The sequence below is a fragment of the Diorhabda sublineata genome, chromosome 8 (genome assembly GCF_026230105.1).
Source record: "Diorhabda sublineata isolate icDioSubl1.1 chromosome 8, icDioSubl1.1, whole genome shotgun sequence".
Lineage (NCBI taxonomy): Eukaryota > Metazoa > Arthropoda > Insecta > Coleoptera > Chrysomelidae > Diorhabda > Diorhabda sublineata.
The window spans coordinates 19,598,683-19,621,021 of record NC_079481.1 but is presented as its reverse complement, the minus strand read 5'-3'; the positions used below and the strand labels follow the sequence as shown (position 1 = coordinate 19,621,021).

Genomic DNA, 22,339 nt, shown 5'->3' with positions numbered 1-22,339 from the left:
ACGAAGCTCTCCTTATGATTGTGAACCCCATTTTTGTGACACCTAACATGGAACACCTGGACTACTTTGCGAATCATGGATATGAACTGTAGAAATATTTAATTTAATTTCAGTTTTATGGCCCTCTTCTCTTCTTCATGTTTTAATTTTTGTTCATATTTGTCTTGATTGTGTTTCAACTCTAGATCATATTTTTCTTGCTGATGTTGTAGTTTCGATTCTTCCAAGATACATTGCACTCGAACCCTCACAAAATATTTTTATGATTTTGCCCAGTTCATCAATTTGGTTTTCAAAGTATTACCTGGAAAATAATACAGTAGTTGAGATACTAATTTTTATCAATAGAATATTTGTGATAAATTTATTCACATTCATTTTCTGGAACTTGCTCCTCATTCTACTTAAAATTTAATTTTGTGAATACAATTGAGGCCAAGTGATTAAAATGTAGCAAATGCTCACAATATGGGTACATTACCTACTTTCTGAAATGAATGAGTCCGTCTTGAGAAAATTCAATGAAAGTATTTGAGTAATAGTTCCCTGTTTTCCTTACTGCTGTAAGTTCAGAAGAGTGGGGTGTTATAAAGTGTTCAACAGAGGCCGAGTATCGCATACTTAGCCAAAATAAACATTCAATTTATTGAAATATATCAATGCATATGAAACATTATATGAGTTTTGAAGTGCATTAGATTTAAAAACAATTGAAATAAATAAACTTACCTTAGCAATGATGCACCCTGCCATTCTAGAAATGTTTTTTCATTTTCACAGAATATATATTTCGTCGAAATGCTCCTCACATGCAAATTGAGTTTATTTTAGCTCAACAATGCGGCTCTACACATTTTATATTGTTCAATGTTTCCGCACACGGTTTAACCATCTGGTATTTTTAAAGACACTTTGCTTTATGTCAAAATTTTCATCTCAACTATACCCCACAGTCTTACATGTCCATATTTAGATAGTAGCGTTGCGCCATAACTATTCCAAACGTTTAGAATCTCAACATCTAGAGAACTAACCCGTTATATAGAAATTGAGCTGGGTTTTCAGACCTGTATATGAGACCGTGCTTACCTGATAACTTAAAATTGGTTAGGTTAAACAGGGTGTCACAATTCTTCAGTGTTGACATCAACTCTATTTTATTGTGTTTTTTGATTAGTGGTAAAAACAAAGGTAACTTTCATGAGATCGACAAATTTGATTTATGCACAGTTTAGGAAATATTTGAGGTTATATGAATTTTTATTGAAAAATCATAACATTTGGTAAATTCCGCAAAATGATAATGAGGCTTGCTGGCATCAATTGCAAAATGAATTTTTAAACACAAAACCTAGGTTTATACAATTTTTGAGATTTTTTAGTCTAGAATCATACTGGAGTATTTTTTCACTGTATGAGTTTCGAATTTTGTATATAACAAAATCTCATTTTTTTAAATGACACACCCCTTATAATTTACCTTCATTAGAACGCGCATAAAAAGGTTCCTCCTGGTGCGTCGAGAAAGAAGAGTCCACCATTGCCGGAGTCTATTCTACGTAAAACTTGATGGAAAACATAATTTTCCTTTGGAAATAATTGAGGAACTAATTCTATCACTTGACGTTGTAGTCCTATGAAATCATAATCTAGCTCTCGAGCAATTTCATTATTATTGACATTTTTTATTCATTGAGCCAATTAGAGGATGATTCTGATATTCCATTGTAGGGTCATATTGAAATCCATTATCATTAAATACGGACCACTCCTTACACATGAAATTTCGAGGTCGCGTGGTATCTATTTTTGCTCGAACAATTCTCCTAGCCTGTGATTGTTCTGGCGTTTCTATCGCTCTTCTACCTACCCGCTGCGGACCAAGTCTTTCTAAATGACGTTGAGTCTAAAGAGGTGTTTCAGCAGCTCTCAAATCACTTTGTCGCCTTGCTTGCTGTTGTCTTTTCAGCTTTGCATGAACCGAAGATTCTTGACTCTTGACTTTTGCTGCACTGGCCCGGGATGAATTTTTAGATTATGAATATTTACGCTTCCAAGGCATTTTTTAGACATACGCTTTCAGGGACCGTTGAAAATAACAATGGTACCTAACCACAAAAATTTCAAACAGCTGAAACTATGGTCAATAGAATTGGGGGTTTGAACTTCATTACTGTATTTTAGATGGCGCTGAAGTAGCGAAATGTCGATATTTGTTGACCAATTTTTTTTTAAATTTTTGTAATAAAAAGTATACTGTTACTTCTAGTACCTCCTTAATACGTGTACAAAGTTTCATGATGTTTCAAGTAGTTTTTGCGTGAAAACGTAACAAACATCCACGTTTTCACATTTATAATATTTAGTAAGGATTACGAATTAGAATAAATTATTTAAAAAATACATAAACAATTTCGTGATTTGACAGGACTGTCAAGGATTTCGAGCAGGAAAATTACTTACTAAAATTTTTGGCGACTTGACTGCGTCACTTATTAATATTCCCTTTTTTGCAGGCTACTAACGCAACCACACTTGCCAGAAATTACCAATGACTATATTTACGTCTTTCTTTTTTCTTGTCACTTTTCGATTGAGAGAGCAAAAAGTGCCATCGAACATTACTTTTCCATTAGGACCAACCATCCAGAAATCTTTGGTAACAGAAATACTGAGGATCCAAGAATAAAACATGTAAGAAGCTTGGGGTAAGTACAGATTTCAAAAATTAACATATCAAATAAACAGAGCTGCTTATGATAATTCGTATATTTACTCATAGGTGTGGAATATTATTTTACTAGGTAGTAATAAACCTAGAAAACTTAATATTTATCTCTTTTTATACTTATATATGTATATTAAGGAATTTTAGCTCATGAACATAATTGTTTTACTATGCATACGGAGGTGAATATTTGTCTATCTCATATTTGCTCATAATTATGGACGATATAAACATGAACTTGTTTCATTTAAAATCTTACAAAAAATATCTTTTTCACTTTCTTGCGTTCTAACACCAGCACTGTTGGGATCCCAACTTCCTTAGCTTCTGCCTCCCAAGCTCTGGGAGCTTTTTCAATTCTTTCAACAAGTAGCTCTGTGACGTACTCATGAATAATAAGATTTAGAAATTCTTTGTGGATCTCTTTTTCTTCTAATTATTCGTGAGAGTCAAATGCAAAGTGATTTTCTTTAATGCCTGACATTTATTTTTGCGAATATTAATTTTATCTAGACAAATCTATGAAGGCTTAATTTTACTATGGAAAGTTTATATTTTTTATTATATGAAAAATACGCAGATATTAATGTTCACTTCCTCAATCAGCTTACAACATGTTAAAGGGTAAATAATATAATTTTTAAATGTTATAAATACCAATTATAAATTGTTGGAAAAAATAATAGGGAAATTATGTGTTGATTATGCCACTTTTCGATATTATATAATGTAATTGAAATAAGAAATGATTATACCATCTTTCAGTTAACTCGTACCAGTGCATAGGTAACTGGTTATTAAGAAAGAGAAATTTGTTGGCTGGCCTCCTTACACACATAACTGCCATAGTGGACGGAACTAATTCAACATAGTTATCGATGAGAAGAGAAATTATATTTCTTTCATTTATGAAAATTAGTCTTCTTTTTTGTTCTAAAACGCAATCTTTGAATCGAAGAGAATAGATAACATTTAAACCTAAGCACATACCTTTTTTCAATTAATATTTCTGTATTGAATTGTTAAGAATACAAAACAAAAAATTGTCTTGTCATAGTACAACTTTGCTAGAACCTAAGCAAATTATATATTTAATAATTTCCACCAATATGCCTAAATTTCGTTGATTTATCTTCTAATGTTATCTATCAACAAAAGGATGCTTATGTACTTATCATATATACCAGGGATGGGGAAACTTTTTTCTTCGCGTGCTAATTTTTGTTAACGAAATATATGGCGGGCCAAGTAGCATTACATTATTTACTAAAATAGAAATATTATTTTAATTTTTCTGAAACACTAATTTATTGTGCAATATTAAAAAATAATATTTTTAATTGCAATTAATTTAACTCAAGTTAGCTGCGAAGTAAAAGGTTGATAAGCACTGCTCTTTGTGGGAACATGTGACATGTTGAACTGTTTTTGTTTCTGCTTGACTTCATCATAAGCCGGTTCCATTTGTGATGCTGAATTGTTAACAATGGAAAAAGGAGGTCATCCGAAAGCCTATTACGAAGACAATTTTTGCTTAGTTTCATTACTGAAAACGTTTGTTCGCACAAATAGCTTGTACCAGACGTAGCCATTATTTTCTGGGCATGGGCAACTATATTTAGGTATTGTGTCCTTGATAAAGACGGGTCCAATTTGCTGGTGTCCAATTGAGTAGCGCGTTCGACGACAGACGCATCTACTCGAGCTTCATTTTCGGTTTTCGCTCATATCCCCGTCCGCGCTCACACATGTGAGAAAGAAAGAGAATGTTATTTCTGATAATAAGAAAGCTGTACTTGATTTTTGTTTGATGGTCGCGGGCCGGATTTCAACGCTTTGCGGGCCGGAGACGGCCCGCGGTTCGTAGTTTCCCCATCCCTGATATATACCTTCAACTCTCAATAACTTTACAGTCCAATTGTCTTAAATCACTATTCATTACACGACCAAAACATTTTACGTTTTAAAAACTGATTTAATGATATTTAACTGCGTGCTATGTAACATCAGAAAAAGTAGCATTTTGAAAATGATTCAAAGAGCGATCTCGATGTGGTCATTAGTACACAGTTTCGTGTCTATTGAATTCTGTAAAAGTATAAACACAAATCTTTAGTGACTAAATGTACACTATAAAGCAATACCAATTTTTGTGAGCAATTACTCCTCCACTAACATTCCAAAAATAATTTTTGAACTGATTGTCTGCTTACAAACTGATCCCAAATATATGAATTTTCAAATCACTTTATACGTAGTTGCCGAAGTTAGATCCTTTCCTGGACACAGTTGTGATAAAATAAGATTTTGGTGAAATATCAGCCCTGGAGCAAGTTTTTCGATTTATAGAGGACTATTTTCTTCAGTGAGATTTCGATTAATTGAAATTATTAAATTTCACCATTATGCTGTATCGAAAGAACAAATCATTTGTATTCTGTCCCTCAGTTACTAGTGACATATTATTTCTAATAAATCTTCCTTTTCACTGAATGCAACTTCTTATGAAGAATAAAGCTTTCCAAAATACTACATGATTGCGACATACACTTCTAATGTAATCTTATGCACCACCAACAAAAAATTCTTTCTCTGTCCAGATAGACGAGCATATCGATTTTGATATACTTTATAGTATTTCCTGGGGGTCACTTAAAAAAAAATCGTTTATAAAACAAAATCTGCTAATATTCAGGTTTGAAAGCTATCCTATCTTTCACACAGAGATAAGAAGAGCTTCGCAGTCAGGGATGTTACAAAATGCAGTTTTAAAAATCGCATCTGCTGTAATCGCCTGTACTGTATGTTTTCTAAAATTCGTAATTTTTCTATTTCACAAATGTGAATCTACTTCTAACATGACACAAACATTTAAAGATTTGTCTCATTTGTTGTAGGTTTTTTGCATAATGATTTGGATAAATATTTTACTGTACCAGTTTCGTTAAAATTTTTACTAACTTACTGACACTAGACCTTGTTATGAGATTTGTATTAGCACATAAATTATTGAAGAATAATCAATATTAATGTCCCGAGTGCATGTCAAATTGTCGATAATTTAATTTTCTCGAGTGCGCGAATGCGCACGAGAGGAAATTATGAGATAATTTGACATGCACGAGAGGGCATTTTGGCAGACTATTTCCTGAGAAAAATTGAATTTAAAATAAACTTAATGCGAAATGACAGTAGCGAAGTAACAATAAGAAGTGGTGGAAGCAGCATAGAAACACCATCGTCGGCCTCCAGTAAAGGGGACAGCGAACCTGCAACGTCTCTAGATCTTTCAAAAAAAATGTTTCCTCTTGCACTGCAAACCAGACCCCCACAGCTTTTATTACCTTCTCGTTGGAAGAAAATTTACGACTTTTTTTCAGTTGAGGAAAAAGATAGTCGGACGGAGCCAAATCTGGTGAGTGAGGGGGGTGCTCTAGTAATCCAAATCCCAAATCACGAATTTTTCACTTGGCAACATGAGATTTGTGTGCAGGGGTGTTATCCTGCAAAAACAAAACACTTTTGGATAGCTTTCCGAGTCTTTTCTCTTTAATTCTTTCCCGTAGAGAGGTCAGTAATGTCGAATAGTAATCTCCAGTTATTGTTCTACCCTTATCCAAAAAATCAGTCATGATTACTCCATGGCAATCCCAAAAAACTGAAGCAAGAAGTTATTCAGCAGATTTTTAGACACGCAACTTCTTAGGTCTCGGAGAACCATAGTGTCGCCATTCCATCGATTGTTGCTTTGTTTCTGGATCGTAGTCCCATCGTCTCATCCATAGTAACAATTCGGTTTAAGAAGTCTACATCGTTTACAAATCTAGCACAGATCGAACTCGATGCTTCTTCCCTTGCACGCTTTTGGTCAAAATTCAAACATATGATGAACGTATTCATATCAAATATTCAATGCTTCATATATCCGTTTTAGCCCAATTCGACGGTCTGATAAAATCATGTCATGAACTGCATCGATATTTTCGGGGACTGACACAGAAACTGGCCTTCCCGATCGTTCATCATCTTCAATGAAAAATTTACCACTTTTGAAGCTGGCAGTCCAATTTTTCACGGTCGCATACGAAGGACATTGACATTGATAATACAGGTAATTGATGATAACGCGGTACTCCAATTTTTCGATTTTCACAATTTCGGTGGACATCTTTTTTCTGGCTAACTTTTTTTTCTTATTGTTCATTGTTATGGTAACGCAATATTTTGTTTATGTATACTACTTGTATACTACTGTGATAATGAGAATAAAAAATAATAGCCTGATATTATCCCATTTGGTTTGATGTGCGTTACTAGGGGTAAATAAATTAAATATTTTCGGAGCATATGGAACATGCAAAATGCACACTTCACGTGTGATTGTATCTTATCTACAAATAAAGTTATTGGTAGAATCAAGTTTACATTTGTAAATCTAAACAATCATGTCAACAGATTATTCAATAAACATGTGCTGCGTAACATCAAGTAAAACAGCTACAACCTTTTTTATTATCGCCTGTTTTCTAAATTATGCTAAAAGTACTATTTTGCGTACAACATTTTCAACAGCAGAATAGGTAAATAGTAGTAATTTTTCATTATCTATTTGCAATACTTGAAAAAAATAAAAACAAATAATTCCGTTGGTAACTTTTGCTCCTGAGAGACATTAAAATTTTGGAAAAGATTCATACCACTTTCTCAAATGTAAAGAGGAATTCATTTTCAGAGAAATACTTCATGAAATTCTCATCTTGAACAATCGTTTTGGCACCCATTTTCTCTCATTATAATCATGATTATCGTCTACTAAACATTCTCGAGACATAAAAATGTTTCATATTTGCCTGATATATTTTTATGCTACAGAAATGGGTTACGGTAAATACGATACCTCTGATAAATAAAAGACAATAAAGACAAGTTCATATAAAACAATAATTTTATTACCAAAAGATTGGTACACTTAGGGTTACTTTTCGAAATTATCACCGAAGAGATTGAGACATTTGTCATATCTATGGACAGGCTTTTCAATACCCTCAAAGTTTCCGCCAATATTGCCTAGTGTTTCAATTACCATAGAGTGCTAAACAGACCTTGAAACTTCTGGAAATTCCGTGGACAATGGTGAATCTGCGGTTTTCTTCAAGCATTCTGTCAATTCGTTGAACTAGGTCATCGAAACGTCCTTGGCCCCCTTCATCATGCACATCATTACGGCCATTTTTAAACTTCACTCACAGCACCATCACTTATGAAGTTTTCCACGTACCCATGACTCATTCTTCGATAGATTTCTGCAGCACTATTGCCTTCAGCCTGTAGAATCATACTTTGCCATTCACACTTGGTGGGAGCATCAATAATGGCGGACATGTTTATGTGGCTGTAGCACAATGTGCTACATATAATACAGCGCATGTCCACTTTCTTCTGCTCGCGTAGCGTCTGCACAGAAAGATCGGAGGTTGAAAAAAAGCGGCCCTCGTAATTAAACGATTCATTTTACTTCTGTTGATATGAGATGTTGATATTATTATTCATGCAGCATGAACAACAATATTCAAAGCGTCTGCAGTTTCAAATATAACATCGTGGCATATTACTTAACCGGTAAATGATGTTAGATGTAAATCTGTTATCCACAACGTCTTGAATGTAATTGGTTCAATATAATGTGACAATTGTCAATCATTCTTCGAAAATTGCAGTATCTGTTGGAATATAAAAACATAATAAAATACATGATTAAGATGATTATTAGTTCACAACACTTTCTCAACACTCCTTTTAAGCTTACGTAATTAGTTCTCATATGATATTTCAAATGACTATTTCTGGTAACGTAAAGGGCGTTTTCTAAAAATTGTATCCTAAGAAATATAATTTTCGGGATTCTAATATTTGAAACATTCAACAACTAGTGAAGATTTGCAATAGTATTATCCAATTAAATCCACACAATAATTTAAAATGAAAAACATGATTTTGATACATTTTATTGTTTGAAATATAAAATTTGACAGTTCGTTTTGTTTTCTTATTTTTCATTTTTTTTATATATATATATATATATATATATATATATATATTTCTTATGTAGAAACAGCTTCAACCATTTTTCAATTTCTTTTCTATTGAACAGACATCCATCAAAGCAGCACGACACTACCAACAGTAGTACGTTGAACATTATCCACTACCTAGGATTATTTCACCAAGATGTGGAGATATACTCATCAAATATTGTATCGTTTTTATTCTCATGGGTGATATTTCAAAGTATCTATATTATCATTACGTTGTTTAAGGTGTTGTCGCTGCACAATATCTTTGTAATCAAAATAGAGCTTGCTATTTTCTTCTCCATCCACTAAATAATAATGACTCAATAATTTCCTCGTTATTGAGTAGAGACGGTAAATTCTTTGTTTTGTTTTCTCATCTTGTGTTTCAAGAGATTGGTATCTAAAACCCAAACATCATTCAATTTAGCAAACTCTAAGTATACCCCGAAGTAGAATGCCTTAAGCATCCTTATCGTTACCTTAAATTTACAAGTTTATACGTGCTTCAGAAGAAATTTGAAATGTTTGTCTAGGCACTTATTCAACTTATTCATTTAAAATACAGGGTGTTCCGGGACTTGATACAAAAAATTCGGGAGTGAGTAGATGACGTGAAAATAATGCTGTGACATACAAAAATTTTCTCATACGACCCCTCGTTTCTGAAATATATGCCTTTAAACTTGCGAAGTGGATGATTACGTATGAACATATAGTGTGTTTGACGGAATATGCATTTCTACATTACTATTTGACGGCTAGGGATGGCTCATGCCATGGTTAACAATCAGTAACTTTTACAGCGTCAACCTCTACAATCTAAAGATAGCAAAAATGACTTTTGACAAACGATTTTTTAAGAAAAAGGTATTCTTTCTTTAGCTCGATAAAATGTATGGTTTAGGAGATATGTGAATTTTTAAATCGTTATTTATGTCAACGAACTCATTCGCCATTTAGAGAAATTCTTATCATGAATTGTAATTATTTATTGAAAATACTTACAGGAGGTATGAAAAGATAATCAAACATTTCTTGGAGAACTAATGAGTAAATAAATAAACATTTGTACTACATTTTACCGAAGATCATATTACTAATGATCACTAATCATCAAAAGAATCAACTTCCATTGTGACGCTATAAGGCAGAATCTTGGAATGCCCTTCCAAGTTCTAATAAATATCCTCCGTAGACTTCGAAAACATGTGCCTAGTTCTAACATTCATTTATTATAGTTTTATTTTTGTTGTTCAATTAGAAATGTTTGATTAAGTTTCACCCCCTGTGAGTATTTTCATTAAATAATTATAATTTCTGATAATTTTCTTCACAATGTATCTTTTGGGCGAACCAAAATTTTATCGGAGTTACGGATTGTTAACCATTGGGCATGAGACATCCCTGGCCTTCAGATAGTACTGTAGAATTATTTATTCACTTAAACATACTACATGGACATACGTAATCATCCATTAAAAATTCATATTGTTATAATGTATAATTTAGAAAATATACTTAAGTGTAGCTCTGATTTCGCAGCCTCAAATACCTATAACTCAGAAACGAGGGGTCGTATGAGAATTTTTTTATATCGTCATCTACGTCATCTACTCACTCTGAATTTTCTGCATCAAATCTCGGAATACCCTGTATACTTCTAACTCAAAAATTTTCGTGAGTGCACATGGATCCATATAAATCTCAATAAATGTTGGATATTGTATTGGGCAGATCGCATAGCACTAATGTGGGGTTAATGGGGTGATTTTCAAATTCTAAATCGATATCGATAGGAAGATTCAAGAGTTCCACATGAGGATTTCTTGTAAATTTGAACCTATATTGCAGTGTTTACTAATGAAACAAGACTTCAAGCAACAAGTTATTCAATGACGTACTTGCCCCAGTTTCCTGTATATCTACATTATTTTATACAATTGTAATTATCACTGAAATATTCTTAACCTAGTAGATGTAGTTTATAATCAAAATTTGAATCTTTTAAACAGATAAAGTTAAGAAATGGAAATAATTGGCAAATTCAGTAGAGAGCAGTTGGACGATTTCAGATTAATACAGAATACATACCAAAGACAAGTGTGGCAGAATACCAAATTTTATCTCACAATGCATGTTTATATAGGTATATTTATATATGGAGAAAATTTCCATACCCAGTTTGATGCATTTGAAATAAAAAAATATGGGCAGACGATTCGCAGCAAAATATTTCTTTGTTGATTACAACCAAAATTCCTCAAAAGTGATTTGAGTTACTTAACATGAAAATTAACAAGTTATAAATACTAAAATTACTCGAAGCTCATCTCGTTGGGATATTTTTCAAGCATTATAAATTTTTGACAGTATTACGATAAAATTGACTTCTGTTCGATTATGTGAAATTCAAGATTTGATTAAATCACTCTCCTCAAAATTCAAAAATTCGAAGGAAATAAATATGAAATATGGGAAATGGCTTGTACTATTTTTAAAATTTTTTGTGTACAAGGGTTTCGTGATACGGCCGGTATTATGGTGGTATTCACATTGTTGTTAGATATGATATATAATGAACTTTGTTATTTCAAATAGTTTACGCTGTATATTTTTCGCTTTTAGAAATCCTTGAGAAATACGAATTATTTTCATCTGATGTTCCCTATACCTAAATGCCATAATTTTGGAGATATAGCTACATTTGCGTTAGCTCCGCCGAAGTTGAAATGATACATTTACAATTACAAATTTGAAGTTTCTATAAATTATTATTGTTGAAGTTTATTGAAAGTCATAATGGATCGTTTATCTAAAAAAAACGAATTGATATTTTAATGACATAGGAGTAGAAGTCAACAAGAAACATGTAATATCTTTAATAATTTATATTCTAACCAAAGTCCCAGAAACAGGATGTACTGTCAGTAAATTAGTAAAAAAGTTTAACGAAACTGGTTCAGTAAAAGATTTATCCAAATCAGGACGCAGAAAAACTGCATCAGCTGAAAACAATTCTTTAGATGTTTGTGTTTTGTTAGAGGACGATCCACACTTGAGAACTAGAAAAATATCCAGGAAACTTGATGTTTCGCAAACATTCGTAATGAAAATTTCACGTGATAATAAATTCCATCCATACAAAGTAACTTTTTTTCAAGAGTTGTCAGATGACGTTTGCGGACCTAATGATAATAATAAATAAAAACGATCCAAATTTTTTAAGTAATGTCACGTAATAATCTATGTAGGATGCGTGAATCCCACATCCAATATCCCGAAAAACTGAATGTATGGGCTGGAATAATAGGCGATAAAATAATTGGTCCCTTTTTCATTGAGGGCAACTTAAATGGTCCGGCGTATTTCATTGGAAAATGGCATTATACCTGAGTTGGCTCGGATATTTCCAAATCCAAGAAAGTATTTTCAATTACATTTAAAAAACACTTCATATTAGAAATTTTCAGGCAATAACAACATCCCAAATCACAGTATTTAGCTACAATAAGATTGTGCCCCGCCTCACTATGCGTTTATGATGGAGCAATACCTAAATAATGTGTTTCCCAGAAGATGGCTTGGGAGGCGTGGTTTTATCGAATGGCCCCTGTATTCACCCGACATGAATCCTTTATACTATTTCCTGTTGGATCACTTAAAAAATATCGTTTATAAAACAAAACCTGCCAATATTTAGGAATCAAAAGAAAGTATTACCACAGAGATAAGAAGAATTGAACAGTCAGGGATGTTGCAAAATGTATTGCAAAGTTTAAAAAATCGCATGGCTGGTTGTATTGAAGTAAATGGACAACATTTTTAGCATATGCTATACTCTATTTTTCTAAAATTTGTAATTTTTCTATTTCACAAATGTGGATCTACTTCTAATATTACACAAACATTTAAAGGCTTGTCTTCAGTTGTAGGTTTTCTGCGCCATGATTTGGATAAATATTTTACTTCACCGGTGAAGTGTATTAGTACATAAATTATTAAAGAATATTGATATTAATTAAACGAGTTTATTCAATTGTACCCATCTAAATGTACAATATTTATTTTAACTTTAGTGGAGATACTGAAAATGTAGCCATAACTCCGAAATTATGGCATTTGGGGCATCACATGAAAAATAATCAGTATTTCTTAAGGATTTGAAATAACAAAGTTTATTATTTTTCCGGAAAAAAAGAAAGATCTGTCCATACTACAATACCAGCTGAGATAATTGAGGCGTTCTATACATAAAACTCACTCTGTTTATGACTGCGACTATAATAGATGCAACTCCAAAGCTTAGTCTATGCAGCCAAGATTAAAAATTACCATTAAACTAACAAATTAAATTACTAGTTGAAAGACACTGGAATGCTATTTAGTTAATGCAGAAAATTAACAGTTAAAATTAATTAAAATTAAACTAAGAGTTCGTCAAATTTCAACTTCTTAGTTCAATTCCTAAATTTTGTGAGGTTATAAGCACAAAATACCTTAGTTAAGTCTGTATTGGTGATATTTCCGTCGTGGTGTTTTATTTTTAACACTGCTATAAAAAAATAGTAAACAGTATGGTCTGAAATCCAGCAATTTCCTTTAGACATGAAACACTGATAGATATTGTAGGGAGCTTTCCACATTTACCAGTAATTTATAATTATTCTTAATTTACTGCAAAAACTAAAAAATTACCACCAAGAAAATTTTGTTTAATATTAATTATAATTTGGTTTTAATTTTGGCTGCATAAACTAAGCTTTATAAGTTTAAGAGTAGAGTATTAAAATTATCGTGAGTAACGAGAACTGGAATCACGGGCTGATCAAAATTAGTGAATTGTATTTAACATATGAATCCGACAACTATCATAATATACTTGCTCTTTCTTTTTTCTTAAATTGCAGTGATAGCATTACATATAATCTAATAAATCGTTGTAGACATTTCCATTAATCGTATTTCTGTTAGGACATCTTGAGTGATATGGAGGTTTTTCCCGGTTCTATCAAAATCAAAAAACAATATATTGAAATTTGAAAGCATATTTTCTACTAATACTACGCAAATCGAAAATTTTGTAATACGTAAACATCCTTTTTTGACCATTTTATCATTTTTCAAAAATTGCAGCTCAAGAGTCAGTTATTGTATTTCTGGTTTCATTTTTATCTATTTCGTTGGCCTGTGTTGTGATATTGTAGGAATCCAGTTATTTATAAAATTCATGAAGTGTTTTGTTGAATAATGGTGAAGATGTATGATAAAATTATTACCTTTCAAGAAGTTTTGCCATTTGTTCGTTTTCACGTTGCAATACTTCCCTTGTTATTCGAACTGGTTTGATTTCCACATAGTTATCATGAGAACTAGAAATATCCGATTTACTTGACAAACTCCGTGATCGTACGTCTGAAATTTTTGAAAAATGGGTACCTAATTTTAAAAATAAACTGTGTACAGCTGTCGTCCTCAGAACTTAATGCTAAATTTTTGGGAGCAAGCTGAAGAGACCAAAATAATATTAGATATTCAAAGGAATTTTTATCATACAACTTTCGAAATAAAAAATAATATTTAGTCATAAGACGAATTTCAATTTTAGGATAGAAATATGTGTAGACAAGTGCCCTCCCTCTTTTGTCAAAAAAAGCCATTTTGAAAAATAAAAGTCATTGATTGACACTGCTTCTTGTGAATTTTTTGAGATACTTTTAACTATAATATAGGTTATATCTATTAAAACAAAGGATTAACAACTGAAGTTAACTCTCTCATATTTTTTGTATGTAGAGTAAATTCATAGATACCATTGAATAAAAGTCTTAAATGTACGTAATCAATTGATGGAACTTGATATTATTCCAATGCATAACGTACAAATCATGTCAATTTAGAGTTTTTATTTACAAATCCTAAAAGAAAGAAAGTTATAAGCCCTGAACGTTGTATATTATTTCAAAAAAACTATGTTGAGTATTTTTTAGATTCGAATAGTCCATGTTAAATTTACCGTGCTAATCAATTTACAGATTTTCGTCGCAAGCAAGTCTTATTAAGTCTTATTAAGGAAACACTGATTACCCAAAATATTCAGTACCAACAGCTTTTCACTCGAAATTGACTGATTCGAATGTCTTTTATATAGCCAATTATCGAATCAAGTGACCATGAATCTGAATTATATTTGCAATGAACAGAAAGGAATAATTTATTGACCTCGATTTTTTGGGAACATCAAGACTACGTTTAGAGAAGACCATGATAACGATATAAACCATTTTTCTTTGATCAGGTCAACAAAAACAACAGGTTTTTCTTCTAGAAATTTGTTCGCGAAAGCTGGATATCACACATATTGTTAGTTATTGTGATTTTTTTAATGGAATCGTGTGTGAGTAGAAGGTAAAAGAACACGGAGAAAACTGTTAACCCGAGGCGTAACAGGGAGTGTGAATACAGTACTTGAGACAAGTAGCCAAATGGTTTGGAGAGGAAGGTAAATCTATTATTATTTGTAGACTATATGAACACTTCAGGATTTGAGTTGATGGAACTAGCCTCAGCATTAGGAATAGGAAGGGTAAAATTTTATAATGCAAAGGCATGTTCAGCTGTACAGTACTATTGAAGAAATAATTTTGGAGGCTATTGCATATGTCTGCCGACTACCACTTGCGTCTGTTTATTCGAGACAGTGTGACAGTGACAGTGAATGTTATGTTAAGAAGATTTGTTGAAAAAACTATTTTTAATCAACAATATGATTACTTAATTGATGTATTTAAAAATCATGTGAAAGATGTGATGAAAAATTTCTAAGAAATAATAATTTGTGTTAGGTGTTGTGTTATAGCTCGTAAAGTGAAAATTATTCCGAGTAAGTCAAGATTTCACATAATAAACAAACGCTTTAATGTATATCTGGATAATCGTATCCAGACTTTGAAAAATTCCACAAGAAATATTGTAAGAGAGAGGAACAGCAACTGTTTTATATATTGAGATTGGTATAAAGATAGAATAAGGCATTGCCAGATCATGAAATGCTGTTATTGTTGATGGTTAAAAAAAAGAGTTAGAAAAATGAGGGTTTGTTGGAGAATTATAAGCAAAAAATATTTTTATTCTTGTCAACATTTTATGTATAAAAGCTTAATTTCTGACTATATGACGTGATATTCAAGAAGAGCAATTTCCGAATAGAGACAACTTCAGTTGGAGTTTTGGACCAACATTTACCCAGCTATTATGAGCGGCTTATAAAAAATATAGGATTAATATAAATTTAAAATTGGGGAAGCTCATCTTGGTCACTAATCTCTCACACAATAACAGAACATATAAATGATCTATATGTTCGGAAAAATAGCTCAACTTAGTTATAAGTCAAGCAAGTAAAATGAACTGAGATCTGATCACGAGAGGACAGGATGATATAGAATTTACTATTTGTGTAATGCGCAATTATTATATGACTATTCTTGTACTATAATTTCAAAGTTCTTAGTTGCTCTGACTTGGTTGACTATTATTTAAGTTAATAGTTATCTTCTCACGACTTTTGAAAAATTCATGTTATTTGATACTGCCGTTGCTTGATGGACTTGACGAGCAGCCTATAATATTTTGTGAAATTTTGCATCTACAACTTAAATTAACGTAGCTGAGAGTTCCTATTTTCAAATCAACACTGTCTTCAGATTATTAGTTTCTCTAAGAGCTCAATTGTTTAAATATATCAATCGATAGCTCAATATCTTCAACAATACTACTAACCAAATAAAATGGTTCTATGAAAATATTTTACACCATTGATATATTTTAAAATCGAGATTTTTCACACGAAAATAAAACAGAAATTTGGTTATCATGTGAATATAAAAAAATTTTAAAAACACCTGTTACCTGAAGATTTACTCTTGGTTACTGATGATACGTTAGCCTTTTCCATATGTTCAGCTTTCATTCCATCTTCCAGCTCTTTACAGAGAAAAATTTCTCTTCCACTTTCATCTCTGAAAAGCTTGCATTTTAATGTTCTTGAATGTTTTTCGGAATCACTTTTAGTTAGTTTGTCAATTTTACAAATAAATACTTCACTTCCATCATCATTATCAAATACTCGTGGTTTTGATAAATCAGAATTAATTGGACTTGGGTTTCGAGAAATATTGCGACCATGACTGGTAACTACATCTGATAATCTCAGGGTATCAGTTTTACTATCATTCTCATCAATGTTTGATGATCGAATTTCGCTGGACTGCAAGATATTTGTTGATTTTTCTTTTTCTGGTAATCTAAGTAAATTTATATCACATCCACTACTCTCATTGCGCATATTTGCCTTAACCTCATTGTGTATCATTGATTTTTTTCCAGGAATTATTGGTTGGCTATCGCCTTGTTCAACTGATGCCTCCTTTAAGTCGTTCGTAGTATTAGGTGTGCTTGAAATTTCTGATTCATTGAACAAATCCGAACGATGTGCTTCGTGTGAATCTTCACGTCCCCATCCTTTTTCAGTGATTTGTTCAGGGTTATTAATTTTTTGAGATACTTTCATGCTCAATTTTTTTCTATTTTTTTCGATTTTTGATGTATTGGTTGTTTTACTTTTCAAATTATTACGAGCAGCAATGGTGGATGTCCCAGATTTTACTAATACTGGCTCCTTAAAATGTATTGATTTTGTTGGAATTTTGCTCATAGTTTGCTTAATGCTGTAAGTAGTTTCACGAGGACGGATGATGTTCTGAGAACTGGAAGTCCCCAGGGAATTTGTAACTGCGGCATTTGATGTGTCAGTTGTATCTGAAATTTAAAAGGTTAACTATTCAATAAATATATATTATGGAATACTGTATTCAATTTCATTGTACATCAGATGTTAATGTTTCAAAATAGTTTCATAAAGATCGAAATTAGATTCTACTGTCAGAAACACAACTACATGTGGTGCTAGTAAAACTAGACAAACTATCCTTGGATCAGTTGATTATTCGGTTGGTGATTCAATACCCTAGCAATTTTAATTGGTAAATTGGTATCTGAGAAGACCAGAGATCACTAAATAACATTGACTATTTCCTTCGAAAAATTTAAGCCAACCAAAAAGCTGTAATATTTTATGTTTACCTAGCAACGATCAAATTTCAGCGATAATACTGCACTAGTGCAAATTATCGATAATTTGCACTAGTGCCAAATTTTCGTCTAGGATTAATAAACATCATTTGGTTTTAATTTTATATTTTAAGAAAAGGAACAATTATTGTTTATTTTAAATTAAATTTTTCTCAGGAAATAGTCTGCCAAAATGCCCTCTCGTGCATGTCAAATTGTATCATAATTTCCTCTCGTGCGCATTCGCGCACTCGAGAAAATTAAATTATCGACAATTTGATATGCACTCGGGACATTAATATTGAAAACAGAGTATTTCGACTCTTCCATTTGGCAATTGTGAATGCAACAGTATATTTTCAGAATTGGTGTTTATTGGCACTCACCATATTTTCAAATATAGCTTTAGATATTTAGTACTTAATATGACTGTTTAGTTAGAAAAGTTTCTTGATCTTGAAGTTTCTTCATTTATCCAACATGCAGTGTATACTAATCTTGAAAGTAACTTTGGTGTATGGGTTATGTCAAGAGACAAGAGAAAAATTTCATCAACGAAAGTAATAGACAATTTCCAAATTCATATTTTGACATAATCTCGAGCTATAACAAGTTTTGAATAACTCCGTTACCAACCAAATATATATGAGAACCCCTGTATGATAATATACCGAACTCGGATTACTTATATTTTTTGAAGCTTTTGATATGAGATGTTGTTACGTTATTCAGAGTCATTTAAGATATATGGACATGTGATAATGAATATTGAAAAATAACTCTGCTTCAATAAATATTGAGAGTAGCATTATTTAAAAAATTGAAGTTACATAATCAAAGATTCTATTTGTGCTATTGAATATAGTCTGCTCCGTTTGACATAAAAGAGAAAAAGTTTCGAGTTTTTATCCACCCAGTAATCAAAAGAGAAATTCCATCGAATACGGATATATTGCATTATATTATAAAGCTCTGTTGAGTTAATGAACATTTTTCACTTCAGCGTACAATAAGCTTTGATTTATCATAAGTCTTAAATTACTCTGCATAACGTAACAAAACATAAGGAGAGCTTTAAAAAAAATTAAGCAATACGAATACGGTTTATTAATTAGAGGCTTGTAACGAAATTATACATCACTCTGTATAGTTCGAGAGAATTTCAAAATATGGACTTTGAAAACATCTATCTAATCAACATTTTTTGTCATCCCACTCCCACACACTGAATATAAGTTTGTTGTAAGTTTGGTATACTTAATCTATCTCAATATGTGTTTTATTATTTAATATAAATCTTAATTATGAAGGTGTTTGTTCTGATATATTGGTTCTAGAAAAAAATGAATGTTCTTAAAGAATATGCATTCAACTTATATATTTATTTCATAAATAGAATCTTGGGAAACTTATTATATGTTGATAAAGGAAAGGCTGCTAATTTCACTCAATCAAACACAGGTATAACCAAAAAATACCTGCGGTTATGCTTTTGCGATTCTACGGAATCTACGGAAGGTAGAATTTGAAAATTCTACCTTCAGTTAAATTTGAGACAAAAATCTTTGATGAGTTCTCCATATAATGTAATTCAATTTTTTCATACCTGCACTACATTCCTTCTTCTCATTCATACATTTGTTTGAATTTTTTGTTGTCGTTGTTGGATTCGCGTCAGTTGAAGGACAACCGTCCCCTTTAGTGCCTACGACACAAAAATTATAAATGTCCAAACTTTGTTTTGTATTACTAGATAACAAATAGCATTTTGTGATGTATTACACCATAATGAGTCATCATTTCCTATAACACATCGTGAGCTTCCATGATGTAGATATTTTTCTTCAAAATTAGGTACAAGAAATAGAATTGAGATTTAAGTTCACTACTGTACTCATCCTCGTTCTATGGATAAAACAGAGTGTTCAAGTTTTGTTAAGAAAAATGTGTGAGTAGATTAATGAGATTGAAGGATGAGTAATTTATGGAGACCTTCAGGTAACCGCACAGAATATGCCTTAAGAAAAAAGGCAAATAGTTGTTGTTTAACATGGCAGATTTTAGATATCAGTGCCCTCGATGGGACGTGGCAGAACTATTTTCATGGTTCATTTAAATTTACAACACAGAATATCTACTGTATTCTTTGTTATTCATTTCCATTCACACACTATTTTATTTCAATGCAATTCTTGATTTTTATCAGCCAAACTGGTAAGGAAAAATGTTTTATGTTTTGATGTTTCGTTTCTGTTTTGTTTTTAAATTGATTGTAGTATCTGTTTATTTTTTTCTTGAATGCGATCTTTATCATTTTTGCCGGATAATTATTTTTTTTTCAATACAGTGTATGCTTTTTGGATAGCTAAGTATCTAAATTCTGGATCTGATAGTGGGATAGATATATCAGCCAAACTTATTATCACTGATCTTTTTTGTGACATAGGATGACATGAATTGAAGTTTGAATATCTTGAGGAACAAGTTGGTTTCGTATACCGTTCTGTTTTAATGTTATTGTTTATTTTATATGATGTGACATCAACTTTATACTGTTATTTTCGATAGTATATTGAAGTTTTTTATGATAAGAATTGAATTTTTGATTTGTTTTCAATTTAATTTTTTGGTACAGCAGTTATGCAATCATCTACATAATAGAAAAATTAGGAATATTCATATTAAGGTTACCTAGGATTCAAGATCTTCCATTACTAATTGTGATATTTAGACACATCTTCTCCAATGTCTTTAACCGCTGTTTGTTATTTTTCAAACTTTTTTGCAATTTGGATATTTTGGCTGTTGTATTCCGATGAATTTGATACATTACCATTTTCCTAGGTGTTAAATTGTTCCAGCTATAGTCAAATAACCCGATTTTTGTTTGTAAAAGCTACTTATTTCCTTTGTAATAATGGAGTATGAAAATTCACAAAACTCCAATGGCGCTTCCATAGGTAAAGTGCTAGATGTTAAGGCATGAACAGTCGGACTATCAACTTATGCTCTTCGACGATCATAGGCAGTGCCTACTGTATTTGTATATCTGAATATTCTTGGTTTACTATACAGACTAAACTTTGACATAACTGGGATCTTCATAAATGCAAGTAGACAATGAAGGCAGATGAGGAGGAATAGATGTGAAAGTTTTATAATTCAAATGTTTCATAAAGGAATTTATAAAATCACTTTCCAGAAAAGGATTTGCACACAAGCGATAGTTTGATATTGCATTGCATTTTACAAAAGTCTTTACGTCTAGAACACATATCAGGAAAGCATTTGGGAAATTGAAAAAGTGATTGTTGATCTGGACAATTCCCATTGATAGTAATGACACAATTTTATTACACTAGCGCCACGATTGGTTAGTGGCAGAACTAAATTTGTATAGTCGAAATTTAGATGCCTTATTACCTATTGGGTTTGTTGAGAGAAAGATATAGAGTAATGCTTTATTGCCAAAAATTGTTACAAAAGGTAGTATTTAAATCCAAGTCCCAACAGGGGAAGGGCATAATAAACTGTCAAGGAGATGAATAAGTTCAGTTCTTTGGAAACTGATCTCAGCGCAAAAGAATTATACAGATTCAACGACGTCAATGGTGGTGTTATTTAATAAAAAAGGCTGCAATGTATTTTTATGTGATAAAACTTTGGTTTTAAAAACGTTGAGACAGAGAAGATTAGATTCGCACCATGATTTAAGAGTATTTAAGTCACTAGATATGGTCCTATGAAGTTTCGTGAGATCAGGGTTGCTCCAAAAGAAACTAGTGTCGTCTGCGAATAGAAATATTTTATCACTGATGTTTAGATAGACGATGTCGTTTATAAACAGAAGAAACAAAATAGGGATTAGTACTGAGCCTTGGGGAACGCCACATTCTATTGACTTGCAAGAAGAAATTGTTGTATCAACATCAGATAGTTTATTTTTTCTCAAATACATTTTCTTATACCTCTGCTTTTCCACATTTTCTATTTTATAATTTATAACTGGTAAAACCATTCCAATTAGGTGTATGCTTAGTATTTTTCTTATTATTCTTATTCTTCATTTTCAACATTAAATTTTCTCCGTGTATATTATAATGAAACTGTTACTTTCTTATCTCACTTTTTTGTCGATATCCTTGTATCCTACTGTGTGGTATGTGTCTTAATGTATTTTGGTGTCTTGTTATTTCTATGCCTAAGTGCCCGTCTGATTGAGCCATAAGAACTGGAATTTCAATTGTTTACTCTTATTATAACCTTCAGAATCCTCATTACAATTCACAATTACATACCTAATTTCATCGATAATATTTTTATTTCATAATACTTATTCTATTTTTCGTAAAAACCACATTGTATCCACATACTGGTTCGAACTATAATATTCAGACTTTTTTTACTT

At 31.8% G+C, this 22,339-nt stretch overlaps 1 protein-coding gene across 1 annotated transcript in view; it reads left to right on the top strand.

The window, feature by feature from the left end:
* Positions 1-22,339, top strand: part of LOC130447781 (alpha-tocopherol transfer protein-like) — a 113,105-nt gene that overhangs the window by 16,942 nt on the left and 73,824 nt on the right. Inside the window, exon 2 of the mRNA XM_056784787.1 lies at positions 2,517-2,708. Coding sequence (XP_056640765.1) covers positions 2,517-2,708 — 192 coding nt within the window. The remainder of the gene's footprint in view (positions 1-2,516; positions 2,709-22,339) is intronic.